Source organism: Octopus sinensis, linkage group LG4 (assembly GCF_006345805.1).
Source record: "Octopus sinensis linkage group LG4, ASM634580v1, whole genome shotgun sequence".
NCBI classification, from domain to species: Eukaryota; Metazoa; Mollusca; class Cephalopoda; order Octopoda; family Octopodidae; genus Octopus; species Octopus sinensis.
The window spans coordinates 6,239,130-6,260,210 of NC_043000.1; the positions used below are offsets into that span (position 1 = coordinate 6,239,130).

Genomic DNA, 21,081 nt, shown 5'->3' on the forward strand with positions numbered 1-21,081 from the left:
GTTTCAGGTTTAGCGTCTCTTCAGATAATTCAGACAAGTGAAGGGCTGTCTTAGGAACCTCATAAGCCCATGACAATTCAATGCATTGGGCCCAACAGTATTTCTTTTCTGAGGGCAAGCCACAGCACATATGGATCAGAATGGGGCCTAAAAACTTGTGGGCTCTCTGGGTAACTGCCCAGTGTGTCCATGCCTCGAGACAGAACTGGACAAGTATCTTTCATTATAGAATCAGGCCAGCCAAAGGCTTGTGAGTGAATTTGTTTGACAGAAAATGAAAACGATAGCCCTCTCTCTCACTGTATGTGTGTGTGTGTGTGTTTGCTTACATTTAAACATGCATCTATGAAAGTTGCAATGTATGAATAGTAATGTTGCCGTTAGTTCTCCTATCAACAAATCATCCACTCACTTCGCACCTTTCAAAAGTGCATTGAACAAAAAAATCTCTTACTTGAAAAGTAGACAAGGGTTAGTGACAGGAAAGGCATCCAACTGTAAAACAATACCTCAGTAACATTTAAGTGCCTGATTCACTTGAACCATGATTTAGTGTGTGTGTGTGTATATGTGTGTGCATGCATGTGCATATGTGTACATGCATGTGTGTGTGTGCATGCATATGTGCATGCGTGTTCTGGATCCACAGTTTGATTAAATGCAATTCTAATACCTTCCCTCGGTCTGGAGGTGGATAAAACTCAACTCAAGGTCATATGTTCCCTGCTTTAGTTCCCCACTGTACAATTCTTGCTTCAAACACAGCATTCAAGTGAATTCAGAAGGATTGAATTGTTTAGTAAAGTGCATGCAGACATCTATGGCATCCTTAAATCATTCATCTTATCAAAAAAAAACCATTTCTCTGCTAACATACTTTCCATCTACTAACCAATCTACATGTCAAAGACCTATGGGAAATATGCTGATAGGATGACGAATTTTTCTTATAAAAATGGCAGAACTTTTATGCAGGATTTCACTTGTCCTGATGCTCTAGACCCCAGCTATCTGGCTACTTCCCTAATGACTCCTGAGAAAACAGTGCAGAATGTAGAAAAAGCAAGATTAATAAAGGAATTGGGGTCAGTCCCATTGCGTGGCACCTTGGGCAAGTGTCTTCTACTATAGCCTCGGTCCAACCAAAACCACGTGAGTGGATTTGGTAGAAGGAAACTGAAAGAAGCCCATTATATATATGTATATATAAGGCATGCTTGTGTGGTAAGAAGCTTGCTTCTAAACCACATGGTTCTTGGTTTAGTCCCACTTCATGACACCTTGGGCAAGTGTCTTCAACTATAGCCTTTGAGCAAACCAAAGCCTTGTGAGTGAATTTGGTAGACAGAAACTGAAAGAAGCTCATTGTGTGTGTGTGTGTGTGTGTCTTTGTGTCTGTGTTTGTTCTCCGATCATTACTTGACAACTGGTGTAGGAGTATTTATGTACCCATAAATTAGTTGCTCAGCAAAAGAGACTGACAGAATAAGTACTAGACTTTAAAAAAATAAGTCCTGGAGTCAAGTTGTTTGATCAAAACCCTTCAAGGCAGTGCTCCAGCATGGCCACAGCCAAATGACTGAAACAAGTGAAAGTAAAAGAATAAAAGAAAAAATACCAGATATTTATAATGACGAAGATATTTCACCATTTTCTTCATTATTGTCAAAATTAATTGAAACACAGGCAGTGAATTTCAACAGAAATATGGTAAGAAAATGGTTAGCCTCAAAAAGGTTTCTCTGCCCAGCATTATATGAATGTCTCTCTTGGTCAGTGGATGACTCTTATGGCAAAACTGCACAACTGCCATGCTGTTTCCTATAGCCTCACCTGCCACTCTAGGCTGGTTAGCTATTAGGTCTTTTACTCTTTAACTTGTTTCAGTCGTTTGATTGTGGCCATGCTGGAGCACCACCTTTACTTGAGCAAATCGACCCCAGGACTTATTCTTTGTAAGCCTAGTACTTATTCTATCGGCCTCTTTTGCTGAATCGCTAAGTTACAGGGACGTAAACACACCAGCATCGGTTGTCAAGCGATGTTGGGGGGACAAACACAGACACACAAACATATAAACACACACGCACATATATACATACATACATGCATACATACATATATACAATGGGCTTCTTTCAGTTTCAGTCTACCAAATTCACTCACAAGGCTTTGGTCGGCCCGAGGTTATAGTAAAACACACTTGCCCAAGGTGCCACGCAATGGGACTGAACCCAGAACCATGTGGTTCATAAGCAAGCTACTTACCACTCAGCCACTCCTCCGCCTTACCAAATAATTCACAGCCTGTGAATTATTTCCATATTCAATGTTCACCCCTATAACCAAATGCTGTTCTTCTATTGAGAGCTGTCTTAACAGCATTATATAGAATTGAAACCCCTTGACCCTTGAGGTGCCAAGGCAACTCTTAAAATGACTCTGCTCCTATCCACTACCTGGAAATTTACTAGGCAGGAGTTCTCTTCCCCCCATCTGCCAAAAATCTCAATTAATATTTCCTCAAGCAGACTTCACTCTGCCCATTGTTCAAGGCATCCTTTCAAAATCAAACCTGATAGTAAAACTTTCTCTTATAATTAGATATTCTTCTAAATTCTTTTCCTGCTACTTACAAAATGCCTCAGAGACATTCCATATGATTGTGATTTAAATCATCTCATTCAAACATTTACGCAATGCAAATCCTTGAAAATTGGCTTAAGAAGTTCTAATTCTACTTACAGCATTAGGAAGAAACCATATTATAAATTTTTGGTTTGTTTGTGTTTTTTTTTAAAATCCAAGTTTGCCGTTGCAGTTTAGTAATAAACTCTTAGAATGGTTAATAACAAATCGTGTTGTGAAAATAGGTTTCATTTCACCGATCTTTTAAGAAATTACTTAGCAACATAAATTGATTTCACAAGCATTTAAACTACCTGCTTGCTCTAGTTCCAGTTTGCAGTTAACTAATTCAATTTAGTATAGTATTCTCATTTTCTCAAAATCATCATCATTGTCATCATCGTTGTTTAACGTCCACTTTCCATGCTAGCATGGGTTGGACGATTTGACTGAGGACTGGCGAACCAGATGGCTGCAACAGGCTCCAATCTTGATCTGGCAGAATTTCTACAGCTGGATGCCCTTCCTAACGCCAACCACTCCGAGAGTGTAGTGGGTGCTTTTACATGCCACCGGCACGGGGGCCAGTCAGGCAGTACTGGCAACAGCCACACTCAAATCTTTTTACACATGCCACCGGCACAGGTGCCAGTAAGGCGATGCTGCTAACGATCACGCTCAAATGGTGCCTTTTAAGTGTCACTGGCACGGAATCCAGTTAGCCACTCTGGCAACGATCACGCTTGGATGGTGCTCTTAGCACCCTACTAGCACAGGGCTCAAGTGCCAGTAAGGCGACGCTGGTAACAATCTCACTTGAAAAGGTACCTTTTATGTGCCACTGGCACGGAAGCCGGTTGGGAATTTAAAAAATGGAATTTAAAAAATGGAAATTATATAGTTAAAGGAGTGTCTATACATTACTAATTCATGAAAGAGTTTTATGACATTTTTCTAGATTAACATTTTGTCAGTCCTCCCCCTCCTCCTCCTTTTCATCATCATCATCATCACCATTTAAATGTCTACATTTCTATGTTTGTATGGGTCAGATGAGAGAACACTGAAGCAGAGTTTTCTATGGCCAGATACCCTTCCTGTATCAAACCCTACTTGTTTCTAAGTGAAGTAATGATCTTCTGGTCTATCAAATAACAAACAGTTTGGACATGTTTACATGTAAAACTAGAAATAAATGACACCATAGGGACGAGCCTTTTGTTTACAAACATTACACAAGACATGTCATAATGCCTAGACATGCTCTCATGGCTGACTGCAAGTAAATGACACCAACAGTGTGGCCATTGTTTACAATCAACAAACACATGTGAAGACAAAGCAAATATGAACCCACACATACACACACATATACACATGCCTGTGCACACACACACACGTATACAGAGTACGTTTTAAAAGAAAATGAACTTAAACAAAATTTAATCATTAGTAAAATGTTCAAAATAGATTTGCTCCAATATAATTAATTTGCCTAATGGAAAGAAAAGTAGCTTCAGGTTTTACTAGTTTAAAACATTCAAGCCAAACCAACAAAATCTCACTATGTTGTCATTCAAGTTGCTAGAAATAGCAACCAAATCTCCTTTTAATTATACCTTACTATCTTTAAACAAATCAGGGTTGGGAAGGAGGCATACAGGTATAAAAAAAAAAGGATGAGAATGTCACACCTCAAATGCTTTTGTACATAGGTCTACCTGATAAAAGCTGACCTGGGGCTAAATAATAACAACTGAGTTTCATGCACTTTCTCTCTATCAGAAATGAAAATAAATTCACATGAAAAGATTCTTAAAGACCTGTAACTGAATAAGTATCAGGATAAATATTATAATAACAAAATTATTGTATACAGTGCCCAGGTGCACCATAACTTGTCAAAAGTGCATATAAAGCATACGCAGTAATGTACAAATGTCTGGAAAGTGAACAGTGTATGAGTCAGATAGATGCTAACAACTGATGCTGGCAGTTTGTTCCATACTTCAGCAACTCCTAGCATGAAAAAATGTTTCCGAAAGTCATGGGAGCTGTGCTGTTTTCTGACTTTGTAAACATGTCTACAGGTGTTAGACAGGTGAAGTTTGAAAAGGTGCTCAGAGTTATTGTTAGTAAGATGGTTCATAATTTTATGGGTGTCTGCCAAGCCAGCTGCCAGACATCAGAGTTTCAATGTATCCATGCCCAGGGAAGTAAGGCGTTCAGGATATGGCAAATGCCTGATGGAGAGTATTCTCTTGGTTGCATGTCGCTGAACAGTTCCAGACAATTAATATCCTGGGCAAGATAGGGGTTCCAGACCGGTGATGCAAATTCCAAGTGAGGCCGCACCATAGCTATATAAAGCCTCAGATAGAGAGCCGGAAAGCAGCTCACAAAGGACTTGGTAAGTGATCCCAAGACACCCTCAGCCTTCTTGGCAATTTTAGCATTGCTCTGTAAAATTTCACACAATTACTGAGCACTTACAGAAATTTGATGAAACCTCTAATATTGCTCTAAAATTAAGTAAAACAACCCTTGTTAAAAAATGAAGAACTTTTAGCATGCCAAGTAAAATGCTTAGCGGCATTTCATCCATCTTTCCATTCTGTGTTCAAATTCCACTGAGGTCAATCCTTTTGGGGTCGATAAAATAAGTATCAGTTGGTGTAAAAAATTTACACCCTCCCCTGAAATTTCTGGCCTTGCACCAAAATTTGAAACTATTACCATTAGTCAACTAGTTAACTATTCAACTATTTAATTAATCGACTGATTAATCATTCAATCAATCAATCAATCATCTAAGTTCACCAGAGTCCTTTCATTTCCATTCGCAATCTCAACAGTAACATGCCATCTCATCTCCTGGGCTGATAAACCTAGCTGATTGGTTGACTGATTGACTGAATAATTAATCAAGCAATCAATGAGTTAATTAGTTGAATGGGTAATTAATTGATTCATAAAAGTTCTTTCAGGCCTTGTGGCTATGCACAAGGCCTGGAATTTCAAGTGAAGAGGCTATTCAATTACATTGACTCCAGTACTCATCTCATACTCATTTTATCAACCCTGTGAGGACAAAAGGCAAAGTCAACCTTGGTAGATTTTGAACTCAGAACATGAAGACACATGAAATGTTGCTAAGCATTTTTGTCCGGCAGGCTAACATTTCAGTCACCTTAGTTAGCTAATAATAATGGTTTCAAATTTTGGCAAAAGGATGGCATTTTCAGAGTAGAGGGTAAATCGATTACATCAACCTGAAAGGATGAAAGGTAAAGTCAACCTTGGCAAAATCTGAACTCAGAACGTGAAGACAGATGAAATACCACTAAGCATTCTATCTGGCAAACTAACAATTCCACTGCTTAGTTGACTAATAATAATCCTTCCTACTACAGGCACAAGGCCTGAAATTTGGGGGAGGGGGATAGTCAATTACATCAACCCCAGTGCATAACTGGTACTTAATTTATCGACTGCGAAAGGATGAAAGGCAAAGTCGACCTCGGCGAAATTTGAACTCAGAATGTAGCGGCAGACAAAAGGCTTCTAAGCATTTCACCCAGCGTGCTAATGATTCTGCCAGCTCAATAATAGTAAAAGAAGTTAAACAGAACCAGCACATGTGTTTATTATTGGCACAGTGACTGTCCCAGTTTACAACAAAATCTGTTTCAACACATTGATTTCACATCAAGAATCCCACAAGCCAAACACAAAAATAAAATAATTACAGCACATGCTTCTGAGAAAGGTTTCTAATAAAAGTGTCTTACCTGTATGGAAGGGATGGTATTTTCAACCACAGATATTTCACTATCTATGTCAATATCTTGGCTATCAGACTGTATCTGTTGAAGCAAAGTATCCTGTTGTAGGTCTGCTATTTGAGGAGTTAGTGACGGGTCACTATGACTATGTTCTCCGTTTAATTGCATGATTCTGTGCTGCAACTCAACAGGTGCAAAAAGAACATCGTAGTCCGGAGAATTCCTATTCAGGTTTGATGTGCTAAAAATATTTGGTTGACTTCCACAGAGGTTTTCAACTTCACTTTTGATACCTTTGCGTTCTCGACTCTTCCCACGTATCCTTTCAGTGGATTTTCGAAAACTATCCCACAGCTTTTTCCGGCGACTAACAGTTGGGGGAGATGCAGTTGGTGAAAGTGTTTCATCTTTGCTTAGATCTCCAGAACTTTTAGCTTTTCTCCCCTTTTCTTTCTTTTTTTTTGGTCCTGTAAACAATAAAACACACCATCAAAATATATGATTTAATTAATAATTAAACACATGGTTTATCAAATATACAGAGACACACAAACATATATTTATAACTTTTATTTATCTTCTATTTTTTACTTGGTTCAGTCATTAAACTATGGCCATGCTTGGGCACTGCCTTGAAGAATTTTTAGTCAAATGAATCGACTCCAATACTTCTTTTTTTTTTTTAAGCCAAGTACTTATTCTATCAGCCACTTTTGCCAAACCACTAAGTTACGGGAGCCTAAACACACCAACATCCATTACCAAGCGATGGGCAGAGGGGGTGTTCAGCACAGGCACAGAGACACACACATATATATATACTGCGGGAAGGACTGTTTCAATGAAGTCGCATCTTGTCCTTGCCTTCGGAACGAGGAGTAGATGAAACAGGGACAACTGAAGAAGGGGAATATTCTTTATGTTGTATGTCTCGTTTCTCTGTTTTTTTTTGTTGTTTGAAAAAAAGTTCGTTCCTATGTTTTTTTTTATGTTTTCGTTTCTCATTGTGTTCAACGTTTTGTTTTTGATGTCCTGTACCCATATATGCATGTATATATACATATATATGCAGGTATGTACATATATGTATGTATATATGCATATATTTATATATATATACACACATACACATACACACATGCACACACACGCACACACACACACATATATATATACATATATAAACATGTATATATATATATATATATATATATATATATATATACAATGGGCTTCTTTCAATTTCCATCTACCAAATCTACTTACAATGCTTTGGTCAGTCTGAGGTTATAGTAGAAACACTTGCTCAAGGTGCCATGCAGTGGGACTGAACCCAGAACTATGTGGTTGGGAAGGAAGCTTCTTACTACACAGTCACTCTTATTTATTCTTATTTAAAGTCTGGTACTTATTCTATCAATCTCTTTTACTGAACCACTAAATTACAGGGACATAAACAAACCAACATCGGTTGTCAGGTGGTGGTGGAGGCAAACAAAATCACACACAAACATACATATATGCAATAGGTTTCCACACAGTTTCCATCTACCAGGTTCGCTTACATTGTACTGGTTGGCCTAGGGCTATAGTAGAAGATACTCAAAATACTACAGAGTGGGAATGAACCTGAAACCACATGGTTGCTAAGTGAGGTTCTTAACAACACAACCAACAACCATAGCTGTACTTATTTATTTATTGTTAAACTAGATTTGTTAACACTAAATTCAGTCACATTTTTCTCAGTGTATCTCTTAGAACTGTACAACTGTAAATATAATATTTTTAGAAATAAATGATAGAAAAATGTATTTAAAAAAATTAGAATTAAAAATTAAAAAATAAAAGTAACAAATGTTAAAAAAATGCTCTGGTAACAATATCCAGATTAGAACTAAAAACTGCAACTTTAAAATAGATGAGAAAGAACAAAATTTTTAAAGGATCAGCTTTAAATGCTACTTTTATAACATAAAAGTTACCACATGGTAACTATAGCTTTTATAACTTTTGTGTGTGTTTGTGTGTGTGTTGTGGTGCACCTGAGCACTGTATTCAATAATTTCATTATTATTATTGCATAATGTCATTTATAGTATATTTCTTTCACTGTACACAACGGAGGTGATAATATGAATCAATTTTTTTACTTCAGTAAAGTACATGGCATTTATTTTACTGACCCCAGGGAGATGAATGGCTAAACTGACACTAACCATATTTGAACTCTGAAATATGAACCATAAAACTTTGAAACAACAATTTAAGTTCTCTACACTGCGAGCTGCTCACCCTTCTCTTTTAGTACTTATAGAACTGATTTTCTCGTTTTGGTATAAGAGAAGTAAGAGTTAAAATTCCATAAGTTTTTGGAAAAGTATAAGTGAGGGGGGCTGCTGAAAAGATCCTGGCTTTAAGAGTATCGTGAAAGGACTCGTTAGAAGCCCAACCTTTCAAGTATTTTTACAGGCCTTAGAAAAGCTGGAAGATCACTGCAATAAGTGTGTGAATCTGAAAGGGGGATACGTTGAATAAAATCATAATTAACTGATTTTCTTTTATCCAAAGCCAGGAACTTTTCAGCCCCCACCTCATAAATCAAATGAATTGTGTCTCCAACTCGAAATGAAAGACGATTTAAAAAAACTATTTATCTTCCTTGTTTTTTGTTTTGTTTTTGGACAATGCACGAAGCCTAATATTTTAAGAGAAAGGAAATGAGTTGTGAAGTTCATAGTTACAACTTTTTACAATGCAATTTGACTGAAGTTGAAATTGTCTCAACTTAAGATTCAGAAAATGACTCAGAACGATCTTACCTTTTGTCCTAAGGCACTTGCCGTTTATGTTCTTCATTGATAAAAATATTCAGTTATGCAACAGTTGAGATGATTACTAACATATAATGTGTCTTGAGACAAATTCCTCTAAAATTATTGTATCGTGTGCTGGTAAAATATTGTATTTATCCATAAAGATACAGCTGTTTGATTGATATTAAAAAGACAGCCCAACTGTAAAATCCACGCCAGAACACCCCTAACTACTACTACTACTACTATTATTAATGCCAGGGTGGAAAAGTTATAATAAAACGTTAGCAGAGAGTGGGATATAGTACATCACTTTAAATAGCGCGAAGCAGACAACCAAGAAAAAATAACAATTGATTTGGAAGCAGTGTGAGAGAAGCATCAGGGAAGAAGATTCAGATAATCGATGAGCTGGTGTTGTACTCTGATCCAAAGTGAAATGAAAGGAAAAAAATAGATCACACTATCATGGGAAACACAACATTTACTAACAAGACTGAAAGGTAGCAGGTGTTTGTGAATAGTGTTTAGTAAACCAAGATAGTAAAATGGTGAAATAAAGTAAAAGCAATAAAACACTAAGAGATAGAGAAACTGTTTATCTGTAGTGCAATGCAATTACTATATAAAGGAAATTTGAATCAATCCATAAATGTTATGATGTGGGGTGGTTAATGAAATGTATATCATATTTTCCTCTGGTTACTGGCCACGATAACTTGCTGGTGATTGTTTAACTGTTCAGCTGGCAGATTACTTTGTCAAATCTAATGCATTATTTATTTATATTGCTTTGAATTCATTATTTTTGCAGCTTTGAGATTTTAATGATGTGATTGTTTATTTTCAGAAATACATTGTAAGGTAGGCGTGAGAGACTGGATCCGGCTAGTTTGAATATAAAGGAGGTAGAACATTCGGTCTCAGATACAGCTGGTTTAAATGCTAAAGGATCAAGATCTTAAGTCAACCCTGATTAACCTAACTTATATCAAAGACAATCTGGCCATGACAATCCCATTGTTTTACAAGTATACCTCGAACAAGACTATCCAATATGTCTTATTTTCTTGTGTGTGTGTGTGTGTGTGTGTTTTAGAGTAGGGTGTGCATATGTGTGTTTTATAGTAGAGTGTGTATGAAGAAGATTTGGCTGCTATTTTTTCATAAGTCAAAGAACCACAATGAGATGCCATCATTGTCATATTCAGTAAACTGTGATCAATGCTGATGTTATTATGTTGACATGGTGACAATAACAGAAATAGATATTTGTTATTAACTTACTTTTTTTATTCATTTACTCATTAGTGCAGTGGAGATGACTCAATCAATGTACCAGGTGTTAGTAAAATAGAAAGCAAGAAACTCACTCCAAATCCCATTCAGGTGTGATGAACATAGATATTTCACCATTTTTGTGGCATATCAACATCACATACTTGAATTGAATCAGAGGCAAGCTGAATCACCAGTCCATGACTGCATGTGAACAGTGTGAAAAAGCCATTTGCAGGTATGCCCAGATGATGCATACATAACGATAAATTCAAGTATGAATTAGAAGTGGTACGAGTGTAGTAAAGGTTATTGAATAGACATGCTCAATGGATGTGTTTTGCTTGTTTGCCACCAGGCTGCAATGTGGCATGGGTGCATGTTGCTATGGAAAAGTACTCAATATATAAAGTAGAGTTAATAATATTAATAATAAAAATAATCCTTTCTACTATAGGCACAAGGCCTGGAAATTTAGGGGCAACGACCAGCCAATAACACTGACTTCCAGTATTCAACTGGGACTTATTTAATCGACCCAGAATGGATGAAAGGTAAAGTCAACCTCAGCAGAATTTGAACTCAGAATATAAAGCCTGAAGAAATGTCGCTTCTACCAGCTCACTATCATGATGATGATGATGATGATTTCTTTGACTTGCCTCAATGATGTCCAATGAACAGGACTTTACAAGAATTGTTTCTCGTTTAGGTATAAAGCCAGCACTTATTAGGGAAAGGTTTGTTAGTCAATCTCACAGTATTTGACTGGTACTTTATTTTATTGATCCTTAAAGGATGAAAGAAAAGTCGAACTCAGTGGTGTAGTGAAAGGGGGATTTGAACTTAGAATGCAGCAAGCTGGAATGAGTATAACAGAACATTCTCCTTGATACCAATACTTCAGCCAGTCAACCACCATATTTGTTTATGGAGTAAATTGGAATTACATATTTGTGATCATTCACTTTCAAGAGCTTTCAATTAACCTTATACTCTGGAAAAAATACCATCTTCCAGATTGATAAATCATCAGTCAATGAATCATATGTGATATTGTTTAGTCTCAGGAATTTTCAAGTTCTCTGAAGAGTTTTTTATTTTGTCAATAAGGTCTCCTAGCTTTTCTGTCATCACAGTTACTTTGCTACTCCCAGCACAGCAAAACCAATTCTGAGAAACAAGTACCAACCTTAACCCTTTCATTACTGTATTTATTTTGAGATGCTCTGTGTTTCTTTCAGTTATTTTAAGTATAACAAAGAATTTAGTAAAATAACTTAGTTATCATTAAGCTAGTGTTAGGAACATAAATTGTGACTAAGGTTTGGTGGAAGGTTTTAATTCAAAACTTATGAAAACAAAACATTTGTACTCAGAGCCAGAGTTGGTTTCAGCCGGGTTGGTAATGAAAGGGTTAATATTTGACTGACACTCTTTAGCAATGTCAACTTCTTACATTATTGACCTCAAAAAAGGAGGAAAGATAATACTGACCTCAGCAGGTCTGGTGAATCAAGTTAAGCCTTGACCCACCAGACTTATGACCAGAGGTATTTCAGTTATAACTGTCTCATCTTTTATTTACTGATAGCGTATCTATGCTGACACTATCTAATATACCCAGCCTTTATTTTGTAAATGAGGGAGGTTTAGCTGCTAATCCTAGCAGGATGAGTGACAGAATAGAAGCTCTTTCTTTGAGAGTTTGTTAATGAAATAGATACTGCTTTTTATAAACATGAAGTGAAATGTTACTTAAGTGCCTAGCAATACACTAGACATGTAATAGTATTTAACAGCAGACCTTATTGTGTGATAATTATTTCAGCTGTCAGCCCCTTATAATGAATATGTATACAAATTTAACAGGATTTGACCTTAGAATCGTTGTCATCGTCATCAGCAGCAGTAGCAACTGCCAACTCTTGAAGTGTGGGTGGCTTTTCCAAGCTCCCTGAAGATTTTTTATTTTGTTAGTAGAGTCCCCCATTCTTTCTGACATCATAGACACTTTAATTCTTCAAATCTCTAATTTTTTTCATTCTTTATTTCATCCTACAATCCTATGATAATTTCCTTTTGTTGTGAAGACCCTTTTATTAATTTTTCCTTTCTCTCTTTTCTTCCCCTTGTATCAGTTTAGCAGATAACATATTTTCTTTTTGTTGTTGTTGTTTGTTCTTTCTCGAGCCACGCCTGGCTCATAAGGGCCAGTTTCCCAGTTTCATTGGCATATAGGTTCCCCACCTGGATGGGATGCTGGTCCATAACAATTTTCTTTTTAATACCAGGCAAATTAGGGCAGCAAGTTGGCAGACCAGTGTCCCATCCAGGTGCAGAATATATGCCATGAAACCAGGAAACCAGCCCTTCTGAGTCAGCATGACTTGAGAAGGTAACTTTTAACTTTACTTTTTTAACCCATCTCAACAATCCTTTCTTCCTTTTCCTGTTCTCGTCTATAGCAAAGCACTTGTTCCATCCCCTCTATCATATTTTAGCATCTCCACACCTGGCACAAAGATACCTCTCCCAATACTGCACCTCCACTATATCAAGGGGTCTTGTCTTACAATTTAGTTGCCGGTGCCATAAAAAGAAGCACCCAGTGGACTCTGTAAAGTAGTTGGTATTAGGAAGGGCCTCTAGCAGTCATAAAAACCAAACCAAAGCAAATAATGGAGTCCAAAGCATCCTCAGGCTTGTCAGCTTCAATCGAACCATCCCACCCATGCCAGCATAGAAAGCAGACATTAAATGATGATGCCTGTGATGATAATGATGATGCTTATGATGATGAGGAGGCTTACGATGATGACAATGATGATGATAATGGTGATGATTGTTCACCTTTTCTTTATGATAACTTAGGAGGCAGGGAAGCACCCATAACTCTTTTCAAAGCCTCCAAGGTGGATGGGAGGAAGTTACCCTCAGGCTGAACGCCTAGCCTGATAGCAGACACTATGAAAGGCACTAATAAAAAAACAGGTAGTCATTTATATTTGATGATGTATTAAATGAATACAAACATTTAAAATCAAAATATGTCTCTGTCTCCTAGTTCACAAATGTTTAAATAAACTATATTCAGTAACCTTTCTTCTCAGAGCAATAACCCCTGCAGTGGCTAAGTCAGTTGCATACAACAGCCAAGTCACTCACATTACTTGACTTGTGCTAGAGATTTGAGATTTGTGATGAAGAATTCTACTGCTTTATTGCTAGTGGTGTAAAGAAAAAAAAATGAACAATACTAAATTGTAAGCTTTTACTTATAGTGTAACACACAAGTAAATCTCAAGTATATATGTGCATTTGATGACTACTAGATAATTGTCATGTGCAGCCAGCTGTTGCAGCTGTGTGCATACGTGTGTGTGTGTGCGTGTACTCACACATACTAAGTTACAGGGAATAAACATGGACTCCACTTTTCAAAAGATGTTAATGTAGACAGACACATACAAACACACACACACATGCATACACAGACACGCATACACACACATGTGCACACACATGCAAGCACACACACATGCGCACACACAGCACACACACACACGAATGAATATGACAAGTGTCATGGATGAGTGAACAAACTTTCAATGAACCAAATCCATATTCTATTTCTCGCTTATTGTTTAACCACAGGTCAGCCTAGACAAGCAGAACTATGACCAAAGTCATTCTTGAAGTGACCATCTCACCTTTTCAGACATGGTTTACCACAAACTACATTATGAACTATAACTTACATTGAAAAAAAAAATAATTATGACAGAGAGTGTAATTCAAGAGAGATTTGACTGCTATGACTAGCAAGTGAAGTGATCATGTCAAGTTTCTTTATTGACATGCTTACAATCTAGTTTCATGACCTGGTAAAAGGGTTTTAATTCACTCGTTAATGCTTTCATCTCATAAAATGCACAAATGTCAATACTGACTTAATATTTCTTCTGTTTATCGAACAAAAAGTAACAAAAAAAAACCAAAAAAAAAGCCACCAGTTGCTTGTTTATTCTTGTTTTAATATTTCATAGGCATGGCTGTGTGGTTAAGGAGTTGGGTTTGCAGTCATATGGGCTCGTGTTCAATCCCACTGTGGTATCTCAAGTAAATATTGTCTACTTTATTTAGCTTGAGCTTCAGGCCAAATAAAGCCTTGCGAGTGATATTGATACTCTTTTACTTGTTTCAGTCATTTGAATGTGGCCATGCTGGAGCACCGCCTTTTAGTCGAGCAAATCGACCCCAGGAATTATTCTTTGTAGGCCTAATACTTATTCTGTCGGCCTCTTTTGCCGAACCGCTAAGTTATGGGGATGTTAACGATGTCAGACGATGTTGGGGGGGGGGGACAAACACAAACACACACACACATGCATATATATATATATATACATATATACGATGGGCTTCTTTCAGTTTCCATCTACCAAATCCACACACAAGGCTTTGGTTAGCCTGAGGCTATAGTAGAAGACACTTGCCCAAGGTGCCACACAGTGGGACTGAACCCAGAACCATGTGGTTGGTAAGCAAGCTACTTACCACACAGTCTCTCCTACTGTGTGTGTGTGTGTGTGTGTGCATATGTATGTACATGCATGTGTGCATATCACTAGCGTAGCTAGAGTGTGTGCTGACCAGGGTAGCCGTTCCGTTTGCCATCCCCAGACCCCACAAGAAACACATATTGCCTACGGCAGACCCAAAAACTGTGCATTTCCAGTAGTTCATTTCTTTTTTTTTTTTTATAAAAATCAGGAATTATCACATACCATACTATTTCAATGCAATCTATTCTGGCTTATAGCCTACAACAGGATGAAAAGTGCCACCCAGGGTGGACTGCCCATGCCACCACCACCCCAGTTACACTAGTGGTGTGTATCCAAGCATGCATGAGTGTGCCTTTAATGTTAATGTCTTTAAAAAGTGGAGTTAGAGTTTATGCACCTTCACAGTGGAATGTAAACATTCATGAAGACATGTGTATGCATGCATACACACAAACACACACATATATTTACGATAGGTTTTATACCAACCACATTCACTCACAAGTAATAGCTTGACCCAGGGCTACAGTAGAAGATGCTTGCTGCATAATGGGAAAAATATTACTATCATACACACACACACACATCAGATACTCACTCACACACAATGACCATTGTTACATTTTCCTGCCTTCAAAAACTACATTCTCTATTTCTCACAAACTTCTGGTCATTTACTTTTTGGCCATGTAATAACACGAGCTTTTCTCCAGATTATCTGCTCCTTCCTCCTTTTCCACTTCTCTGGACTTTTTCCTCTATCCGATGAAGAGTCAAGCTTCAAAACTTTTGTTAATCTAAAATATTCACCATGTACATCCAATTGACTTTTGTAGCTTTTTTCCTGTTATTCTTTTTGTTCATGAATTTGCCTGTGTGTGTGTGTGTGTGTGTGTGCGAATACGTGCTCTTTTTTTTCTCTTTACAAATAATTGCTGCATGATGGAACAAAGGCTTCCACCATACAGCAATTAGCATTCATTTAAGAAGCATTCACGGTAGACAAATCTAAACAGACATGCTTATTAAATATTAAACTTTTCACTTTGTCAACATCAGGTTGAATCAGAAATCGGTTTACAAGGTTAAGCTCCAATCCTGCATCATGTGCAGCTTGACATTCTTTGATTCTCTCAATATTTCCAGCCAATGGACTGTGCCATATCTATCTTTTACTTCTTGTTTCAGTCGTTAGACTGTGGCCATGATGGGGCACTGTCTTGAAGAATTTTAGTTGCATGCAACAACCCCAGTACTTAATTTTGGTTTTTGCTAAACCAGGTACTTATTCAGTCAGTCTTTTTTGCCAAACTGCTCAGTTATGGGGACATAAACAGCACCAACATCAGTTGTCAAGTGGTGGCAGGGGACAAAGACATGCACACACTCATGCACACACACCTATATACAATAGGCTTCTTTCAGTTTCCATCTACCAAATCCACTCACAAGGCTTTGGCTGGCTATAGTAGGTTGTAGTAGAAGACACTTGCCCAGAGTGCCACACAGTGGGACTGAACCCAGAACCATGTGATTAAGAAACAAGCTTTTTACTACACTGCCACACCTGTTTGGATTATATCAGCAACATGGAGAGAGGTGTCTTACATACCTGGGCAACTGGTAGACTTTCCCCCACAAAAAAATCTAATCCAGGCTTGTCTCTTAGAGAGGAACTTTCCAGCTGGTGCAGACACATGGTGCTGAATGCAGAACAAAGGTGTCTTACAATATATTAGACCAGTACTTCTCAACCATTTTGTACCTATGGACCCCTTTGATTCCTGTTTTACTTGGGTGGGCCCTCACAGACATTCAGTGTTTAAGAAATCCAATTATATTTTTATAATTAAATATTATTAGAAACTGTACATTATTAAGATATTTGGTGCATTGTAGAAGTACAACCAATTTATTGCACATTTTATGTTTTATGATCACAGGGCCATATGGATCCTGGTTGAGAACCGCTAGTCTAAGGCTATGTTTGGATATCACCTAAGTTTGCTTACAGTGACCCAAGTATTTATTTTATCAACTTTGGAAGGATGAAATTTGAAATCAGAATGTAAAAGTTCAGAATCAAATACCACAAAATATTTTGTTCCAATGGTTTATTGATTCTCTTCTTCCAACAGAATTTAAGCCATTTGCTGGAACCATATCACCAACTACACTATAAAGTATCAATACATTCTCATACACACACACACACACACACACACACACATACCAGTGTTTATAGCTGTTCCATCAGTAGAACATACAATCAATTGCTGTAAGGTTATGGTTTCAAATCACAACCCACCCTCACTGTACATATGGATTCAGAAGCACTAGGTGGTGGTTATACCTACCAAATAGTTTAGTATGATCTGAAACAGGACCTGGACTTCTTAACATCTAGCATAATGCCACACCCACTTCTACTATAGTCCCACTAAGTCATGGGAGCTTTTTAATTTGTGAGTGACATGGCTGCCTCACAGGTGCTGGTGCCATGAAAAATTAACGCAGTATGTTTTGTAAAATATTTGCTATTAGGAAGGGTATTCAACCATAGAAGCCATACCAAAGAGCAGAATTAAAGTTGAATGCAGGCCTCTGACTCATAAAATCCTGTTGAGCCACCCAATTCATGCCAGCATGGATGTTAAATAATGATAATAAGGATAAGGATGAAGGCAGCAAGCTGGTAGAATTGTTAGCATGCTGGGCAAAATGCTTAGCAGCATTTCATCCATTTGCATGTTCTGAGAACAAATTCTGCCGAGGTCAATTTTGCCTTTCACCCTTTTGGAGTTGATAAAATAAATACCAGTTGAACACTGGGGTCAATGTAACTAACTTAGCACCTTCCCTGAAACTGCTGGCCTTGTGCCAGAATTTGAAACCACTAATGATAAGGATGACATCTTCCAGTGAGAAGGGATTTTTATTAATGCTAATGGATTTTCTTCTCCTTATTTGAAACAATTAAAAATTATTTTCAGTTAAACAAACTGAATATGGGAGCTTGCACTTAAAACACTATCCTGGCCCTAACATAATTCCAGCCAACCAGAGAAATGTCTTTTGGTACTCTTTTCCTTTCATGTTTCTGACAACAACTTTCAATGTAACCTTGTTATATGAACCATTACCATTTATATAACATTAAAAATTACTTTGCGGAAATTTTAAAAATTTCTATTAGATAAACTTTTAGCAGATAATTTGATCTAAGTAAAAGAATAAATTTACATTAAGAAAGTTTCATGTTTTACTATTCTCAACACCAAACTTCTTAACACTTTCCCAGTTAAATTGATACTAAGCTGAAACCTGAAACAACTAGCGAACGTGACTGCAAGTCAAAATGTAGTACCTATTCCACCTACCCACTTACATTTTAAGACAACCTTCAAGCGCAGCTCTGCTTTTTACCATTTTATTTCTCTTCATTTCCCATAATTCTATATTATTCATTTACTGATATTTTCTTCAATATTCAGGAATATTACAATTAAAATGGCAACTTACGACACAACATAAAATGCATAGAATTCTCCAGAGAATTCTAGAACATGTTTTTATGTATCTATTTTTAATTGACTTTATAATGTGACTTGATGAACTTGGCATTGTTTATGATTTCCTCTCATGCTTTGCAGTCATTTGCAATGCCAGATGTGGTCATCAATCTCAGGAAAAAAAAAAAATTGGAATAAAAAAGCAACATAATTGTTTTAATGTTTCTAACATTTGAGAATGCTTCATTTTCTCCACTGAATAATAATTAAAAACAAATGCTTTTAGTTTTCCTTTTATTTTTTTAATTTCATTTATTTATTTGTGTTTTTTTTCTCATATACATTAAAACCTGTGTATTAATAACTAAGTTTCTTAATATCTTTATTATATTTCAATACTTTAAACCAGAAAATATATCTCTTTTACTTTTTTCAGGCATGTTGACAGTGGCCATGCTGGAGTATCACCTTTTTAGTCAAAGCAATCGACCCCTGGACTTATTCTTTGTAAGCCTGGTTCTAATTCTATCAGTCTCTTTTGCCAAACTGCTGAGTTATGGGGACGTAAACACACCAACGTTGGTTGTCAAGTGATGGTAAAGGGACAAACACAAATATATACTATATATATATATATATATATATATCATCATCATCATTTAGCATCCATTTTCCATGCTAGCATGGGTTGGACGGTTCAACTGGGGTCTGGGAAGCTGGAAGGCTTCATCAGGCCCAGTCAGTTTCTACGGCTGGATGCCTTTCCTAACGCCAACCACTCCGTGAGTGTAGTGGGTGCTTTTTACGTGCCACCTGCACAGATGCCAGACAGAGCTGGCAAACGGCCACGAACGGATGGTGCTTTTACGTGCCACCGGCACGAGGGCCAGGCCAGGCTGGCAACGGACACGAGCGGATGGTGCTTTTACGTGCCACCGGCACGGGGGCCAGGCGAGGCTGGCAGCGGACACGAACTGATGGTGCTTTTACGTGCCACCGGCACGGAGGCCAGACGGGGCGGTGCCGACAATGACCATGATCGGATGGTTCGCTTAACCACAGCTGCAATTTCCACTGATGTTGATCGACCTCAATTTTGGTTCTGCTTTCTGATATCTGATTTGATTTGGTTTGATTTTTATTTTGATTTTGACTGTTCTCACTGGTCTTGCCGGGTCTTCTCATGCACAGCATACTTCCATAGGTCTCGGTCTCTAGTCATTTCCTTGGTGAGACCTAAAGTCTGAAGGTCGTGCTTCACCACCTCGTCCCAGGTTTTCCTGGGTCTACCTCTTCCACAGGTTCTCTCAACTGCTAGGGTGTGGCACTTTTGCACACAACTATCTTCACCCATTCTCATCACATGCCCATACCAGCGCAGACATCTCTCTTGCACACCACAACTGATGCTTCTTAGGTCCAACTTTTCTCTCAAGGTACTTACACTCTGTCGATTATGAACACTGACATTACACATCCATCGGAGCATACTGGCTTCATTTCTTGCAAGCTTACGCATATCCTCAGCAGTCACAGACCATGTTTCACTACCATGTAGCATGGCTGTACGTACACATGCATCATACAGTCTGCCTTTTACTTTGAGCGAGAGGCCTTTTGTCACCAGCAGGGGTAAGAGCTCTCTAAACTTTGCCCAGGCTATTCTTACTCTAGCAGTTACACTTTCAGCACACCCACCCCCGCTACTGACTTGGTCATCTAGGTAGCGGAAGCTATCAACTACTTCTAGTTTTTCTCCCTGGGACTGGTTTCTTTCACCTTCCAACTACCAAATCCACTCACAAGGCTTTGGTCAGCTGGAGGCCATAGTAGAAGACTTGCCTAAGCTGCCACGCAGTAGAACTGAACTCAAAACCATGTGGTTGGGAACCAAGTTTCTTACCACACAGCCACACAGCCACACCTGCTCAGATATGTGTTTTCTAACCCTCCACTCACTTCAACCATCAAACTAAACAGCTCTAGAGATTTTCTATTTTGAAATATTTTTTGTACACTTATATAAAGCACCCAGAACACTCTGTAAAGTGGCTGGTATTAGGAAGAGCATCGAGTCATGGAAACCATGCCAAAATAAGCAAAATGGAGCCCAGGCAGCTCTCTAGCTGACCAGCTTCTGTCAAACTATTCAACCCATGCCAGCAAGAAGAAAGGACATTTGATGAAGAAGAAGAAGAAGAAGAAGAAGAAGAAGAAGAAGAAGAAGAAGAAGAAGAGAAGAAGAAGAAGAAGAAGAAGAAGAAGAAGAAGAAGAAGAAGAAGAAGAAGAAGAAGAAGAAAAAACTTAATACAAAAGCACAATTTTTTAAAGAAATATTTTCTATTATTGCAAACAGTTATCTATACAAATAACTATTTGGTCTGGACAAGGTTGTTTATGGAAGGGTTGAGCAGGCAGAGTCCTCAGGTACCTCCTCCATAGAATCTTATCAGAAGCAACTGTCACTAAATTTTCTGACTGGATTCCAAA

At 37.8% G+C, this 21,081-nt stretch overlaps 1 protein-coding gene across 4 annotated transcripts in view; it reads right to left on the bottom strand.

Moving 5' to 3' along the window:
- Positions 1-21,081, bottom strand: part of LOC115210780 (multiple C2 and transmembrane domain-containing protein 1) — a 357,832-nt gene that overhangs the window by 193,839 nt on the left and 142,912 nt on the right. For 3 of the 4 annotated variants that reach the window (XM_029779505.2, XM_029779504.2, XM_029779503.2), the window contains exon 2: positions 6,420-6,880. In XM_029779505.2, the coding sequence (XP_029635365.1) occupies positions 6,420-6,880 (461 nt within the window). Of the gene's footprint in view, positions 1-6,419; positions 6,881-9,235; positions 9,303-21,081 lie in introns of those variants that run through there. The other variant, XM_036501722.1, reaches the window with a different exon arrangement.